A 5927-nucleotide genomic window follows, 5' to 3' on the forward strand; every position below is an offset into this window, starting at 1 on the left:
ATATAATGCAATGTCACTCATCATGTGACTCAACCATGTTCAACATTCCCAATTTTTCGGATACCATGCCACGCATATACCGCGTCAAATCCACCTCATGATCACACATGTGTTTTCAACATCCATTCCCATCTATCACCAATGTTTCCGCTCATACGAAAGACCATAATCACAATCATGCAAACGATCACCATGCAACACACAACTTGCTTTTTTCATCATACTTCTACATATAAAATAAAGTCACGTCGATTCACACATCACACAATATTATCACATCATTTCTGTCATCGATCAAGTCATATCGAATCAACCATTTCCATTTACTTGTAAAATGCCACATTATATAATCAAATGTAAACAATTCACGAAATATCACCCGTGTGACGTCAATTAAGGTTATCCAACACAAGTCAGCTAATATAACCGCGAAATAAGCGTATATGCTCATTATTTGGTCAAATATCAACAAAACAAGGGTTAAAGCATTCCACTCGGTCGAGTGTAGGAGGCCACTCGGTGTAACACCCCGTATTTATTTAGGAGCCTTTAGGAAGACATTCCCAATAAATAGGACTGTTACCATTTCGGTTGCCCGAGGTAAATGATACAAATTAAAACAAACCAAAGTACTTTAAATACTTTAACTAAAATAACGGTTTTATTACATTACCAACCGAATAAATTTAAACCTTAACATTTCAATTACTACGCAGCGGAAATTACACAAATAAAGTTGTATAAGTCAACTAAGTGATCTAGACAGCAACAACAGTCCAAGTCGAGCTCACGTCCCAATGCTCCCAAGTCAGCGTATCATTAGTACCTGTCAAATCTTCTCCCCATTATGGTTCATCACAGGTGTTCACGAATTCACTGTCAACCATGAGGTTGAGTAAGAATAACCAACAACAATACAAGGTGAAATAGATGAAAATGCATTATATGATATGATATGCAAACACAACTGAGCTCATCACCCGAAACACCCATTCATCCCGCCTATCCCTGACCCGGGGTATCCAAAATCCCAACACAAGGTCGAGGTATCCACCATACCAGTATAAAACTGAGGTATCCACCATCCCAGTATAAAACCGAGGTATCCAATACAAATGTCATGCCGATAATAATAATCATCCCAGAACGAGTCTGAGGTATCCAATGCAATTGATATGAATAAACTAACAACGTATAATCCAATAATATATAATCCACATCCAGTAATTCATCCAATGGCAATTATCCACGCAATTCCACAATTACCCTTATCAATTAAATAGTAAGACAAGTTGAGTAGTTATCCTACCTGATTAGCAAATTCCAATAACGCAATCCGAATAAATAGAAATCCAATAAACAAAGCTTCTTAACAATTCCGTCACCTAAATAAGATATTAATCATAAATACTAATTATTCTAATTATATAAAATATAAAAATTTGAAGTAATTAATTATTACGTAATTAATATTAAAAACCCGTCTTTGTTTAACCAAGCCAACACCAAAACCGTGTTTCAACACCCAAATAAACCCGTCTCCAAAACCCGAATCAATAATTAACAGCAACAATATAATAATAATAATAATAATAATAATAATAATAATAATAATAATAATAATAATAATAATAATAATAATAATAATAATAATAATAATAATAATAATAATAATAATAATAATAATAATAATAATAATAATATTATTATTATTATAATAATAATAATAATAATAATAATAATAATAATAATAATAATAATAATAATAATAAAACTCACATGCTCTTGACAAAACACACTCTCTCCTTAAAACACACCATACACATACTCACAACAAACCAACCCGTGTACCAAGCCCAACTAACACCACCATAATCTCCTACCTGCTTCACCTCGATTCACAACCACCTCCTCCCTGGTCTGACACCAAATGCCTCTTAGAGAACCGCACAACCACCGTACGCCCATGCCCTAGCAACCCCATGCACCAACGACACCAATAGAAGCAATAAACACGACAACAACCGAAATCCGTTAAATCTTATACAAGCTCACGGTTTACAAACCTCTAACCACAACCATGGTTACCTCTAACTCACGGTGGTTCTATAGGTGGCTTCTTCTTCCACTCATCACAACTACACCAGTTCTGGTGTTTGTCTTAAGATGGTCACACGCAAATACTAGATTTCCCCTTTTTCTTTCCCTGTTTCGCGTGTTTCCAGCCACCACCGTCGCAAACCTCCTTCTCCGACCATCAAGACACCACCACGGTGGTCGACTCTCACCCCTAGTATCAACCCATCATAGCCCAGGTTCAATTGGTCGAGTTTGATGGATCTAATCCCCACAAACTCCCATTTCGACATACCCTGACAACAAACCCTAACAACCACCCAAAACCCGCCTGAAAAGCCCCTTTCCCGAGGTCCCTGGTGGTCAAAGGTGGGTCATGGTCAATCCTTGGTGGTCCACGGCCAAGGTCAGGCATTAGTTGGTCACATGGTGGTTTAATTTACAAGTTATAATAATTATAAGATGAGTATGTTATATAGCGAGACGGTTTTATAAACTTACCTTGAGATGATAATAAAACTATATTATCTTCCTCTTTTTTCAATAGATCTCCCTTTATGTATAAAATATGTGAATAAAACCTATTATGTAGGTCATGCCTTGCTTTTATACTAGTAAAAAGGTCGTCTTTAGGGAACTATTAGGAAATTACTAATTACCATATATGTATACTATTATTATTATTATTATTATTATTATTATTATTATTATTATTATTATTATTATTATTATTATTATTATTATTATTATTATTATTATTATTATTATTATTATTAGTAGTAGTAGTAGTAGTAGTAGTAGTATTATTAGTATTACTATTATTATTATTATTATAATATAATTATCGTTTATTTTTTTTTTTGCAAAAAGTTATCATTTCATTTCATTAAGAAAAGAAATTACAAATTTGCAAACTATCCCACAAGAATTACAATCTCAACCTCAGGTGCATAAACTAGCAATCACTCTCGAGTTTGTAGAATACTTATGCATAAGCATTCTCACAGTAACACTAAACTTTATACTATCAACAATAGTATAAATAGTAGCCTCTCTATTCCTGAAAATTCTTGCATTCCTTTCCATCCAAATCTTGTATACTGCAGCTACCACAGTAGTCCGAAACCATCCTATTTACCAACTTGACTTATGGCCATGCACATAACTCCATTTCAGCTCCTCAATCAGATCTTGATGATGATGGAGCATACCCATCCACTGCTTCAAAGCTGTCCAGATAGCACTAGTAGAAGAATAGTGAAAAAACATATGAGAAGAGCTTTCTTTTGCTGCCTGACATAGGCAGCACCTGTTAGCTAACAAGAACCCTTTTTCCTTCAAGTTGTCAACTGTTAAAAGCTTTCCTTGAATAGCTAGAGTGGAGATAATTCGATGAGTAGGAGTGATTGTAGAGTGAAGCAAAGTAGAGGTCCAAAAATTGTGATCAGGGATGTCCAACAAATACTCATAGATGCAATTAGTTTGTAATTTCTGTCCAGAAAACAAAGAAGCTAGAAGACCCTCTGCAGTATGCACAGTACCTGTTTAAGCTAAGAAAATATCACGAGCAATCGGAATACCATCCAAACTTGAAGAGTAATAATCCTTACTATCCACATCCCAAATGGTATGCTGCTTCAAACTATAAACCTTATGCCATTTAGACCACAATCCCTCAGATTTAGCTGATAATTTCCAGACCCATTGCAGTTACAAAGCTATATTCCAAATCCTGATAGTTTTAATATTAAATCCCCCTTTCTGCCAAGGAGCACAAATCTGATCCCACCTCTTAAAGATTAGCTTTGTTTTACCTTCAGGGATGCCCAAAAAAAAACGTTATACTTAATTGAGTACGCTTAGTGATAACCTCTTTAGGAAGAAGAACACTAGAACACCAAAATTTTTCAATACCAAACAAAACTGCATTGAGTAACTGAAGTTTGCCTGCATAAGTCAATAATTTTGCAGACCAGTGCTGCACTTTCTTCTGGACTTTAAGAATCAAAGAATCAAACATAGAAATAGAATATCTAGAAGGACCAAGAGGTAACCCCAGATATCCAAATGGGAAAAAAACTGTAGAAAAGCCAGTTTCAGCTAGTATATCCTCCTGAACAGTCTGAGATACTTCACCAAAATAGATGCTGGTTTTATCCACATTAGCAGTCAATCCTGAAATCTTAGCAAAATTATTTCAAACCCCTTAACAGCTTTAATAAAAGTGACATCCCCTCTAATAAAGACCATCAAGTCATCAGCAAATATTAAATGGGTGAGATTCAGCTTGCAGCACTTTGGATGCAAAGAAACCTGAGGTTGCTTACATAGCTGCCTTAAAACCTTGATAGAATCTCCACACTGAGAACAAAAATATAAGGAGAGAGAGTATCTCCTTGTCTAACCCCACTGTCACCGGGAAAGAAATCATGTAACCTTCCATTCAGTTTTAAAGAAAACCAGGTGCTAGTGATACACCCCTGAATCCATTTGATAAACTGCTGAGGAAAACCAAACTCTTTGAGCAAATCAGAAATAAAACTCCATTGCAAAGAGTCAAATGCCTTCCTGAAATCCACCTTGATTAAGCATCTAGGAGAAATGAAGTTCTTGTTATACCCCTTGACTAGAGCCTAAGATAAAAGTATATTCTCATGAATACTTCTTCCTTTAACAAATGCAGCTTGCTCATCTCCAATGATGCTTGGAAGAACTTTTTGAAGCCTATTAGCTAGGATTTTACTTACAGTTTTATAAAAAATTGTACAACAAGAGATGGGCCTGTAATCTTGCACTGAACTAGCAGTATATTTTTTTTTGAATTAATGAGAGAACTATAGAATTAGCCTGCTTTGCATCCTACCAGTCTAACAAAAACTCCGGATAACCTTACAAAAATCCTGATTAATGATATCACAAGCATACTTAAAAAATCCAGCAGAGAAACCATCAACCCCAAGACTACTAGTATAATCCATTCCAAAAATTACAGCTTTAATTTCATCATATGAGATATTATTAATAAGCATATCCTGGTCCTCAGAAGAAAGTGTAGAGCCTGGAGGTACTGAGACAGTAGCTGAACTTTCAACAGCTACCTCCTGACCCAACAAGCTTTGATAATAATCTTGGAAAGCTAAAGCCACATTATCTATACCTTGATGAGAAATACCATCCTTATTTTGAATGATACCAATCACTTGTTGGTGATGTCTATCAGCAATTTTTGCATGAAAATATTGAGTACCACTGTCTGAAAGTTGAATATTTTTAATTTTAGCTTTCTGAGGAAGGATTTGAAGTTCAGTACTCTTCAATTTGTTGTAAGCACATAAACAATCCTTTTCCTCTTAGATAAGAATAGAAGAAAAGGGATAAGTCTGAAGCTGACTTTTACAGTATGTCAATTTCTCCTTAGCCTCATTTACTCTAGCAGAAATATTGCTGAAATTCTTTAAATGGAGCCTAGATAAAGCATGTTTAACAGATTTAAGCTTCTCAAAAAAACATAAAATTGGACTACCAGCTTTGGAAGAATACCAAGCATCAGCAACCACTTTCAAGTAATCAGGTTGCTCAATCCAACAATTGAGAAAACTAAACCTCTTGGTCACTTTAGTATCCTCAAAAATATTAACAATCACTGGGGGATGGTCAGATAGGCCAGCTTCTTGGATGTGAGCAAAAGAAGAAGGAAAAGATGAGAGCCATAATGGGTTAACAAGAACCCTGACTAACTTAGACCAAACTCTAGTGCCAGACTCCTGTTTGTTAGTCCAAGTCAAAGCACACTCTGAGCTAATAATATCATCCAGGTTACAATCAAACAGACAAGAATTAAAGGAAATCAT

The 5927-nt window shown here is 35.2% G+C and overlaps 1 protein-coding gene across 1 annotated transcript; it reads right to left on the reverse strand.

Annotated features, from left to right (window-relative positions):
• Nucleotides 1-3210: 3210 nt before the first annotated feature.
• On the reverse strand, nucleotides 3211-5927 carry LOC141627788 (uncharacterized). The gene is made up of 6 exons (XM_074441009.1): nucleotides 5468-5927; nucleotides 4965-5329; nucleotides 4420-4709; nucleotides 3991-4223; nucleotides 3657-3761; nucleotides 3211-3599 (listed from the first exon to the last, which is right to left on the reverse strand). The coding sequence occupies exons 1-6, from the start codon at nucleotides 5925-5927 to the stop codon at nucleotides 3211-3213; spliced, it is 1842 nt and encodes a 613-aa protein (XP_074297110.1).

This window comes from Silene latifolia, chromosome Y, assembly GCF_048544455.1.
Source record: "Silene latifolia isolate original U9 population chromosome Y, ASM4854445v1, whole genome shotgun sequence".
Taxonomy (NCBI): domain Eukaryota; kingdom Viridiplantae; phylum Streptophyta; class Magnoliopsida; order Caryophyllales; family Caryophyllaceae; genus Silene; species Silene latifolia.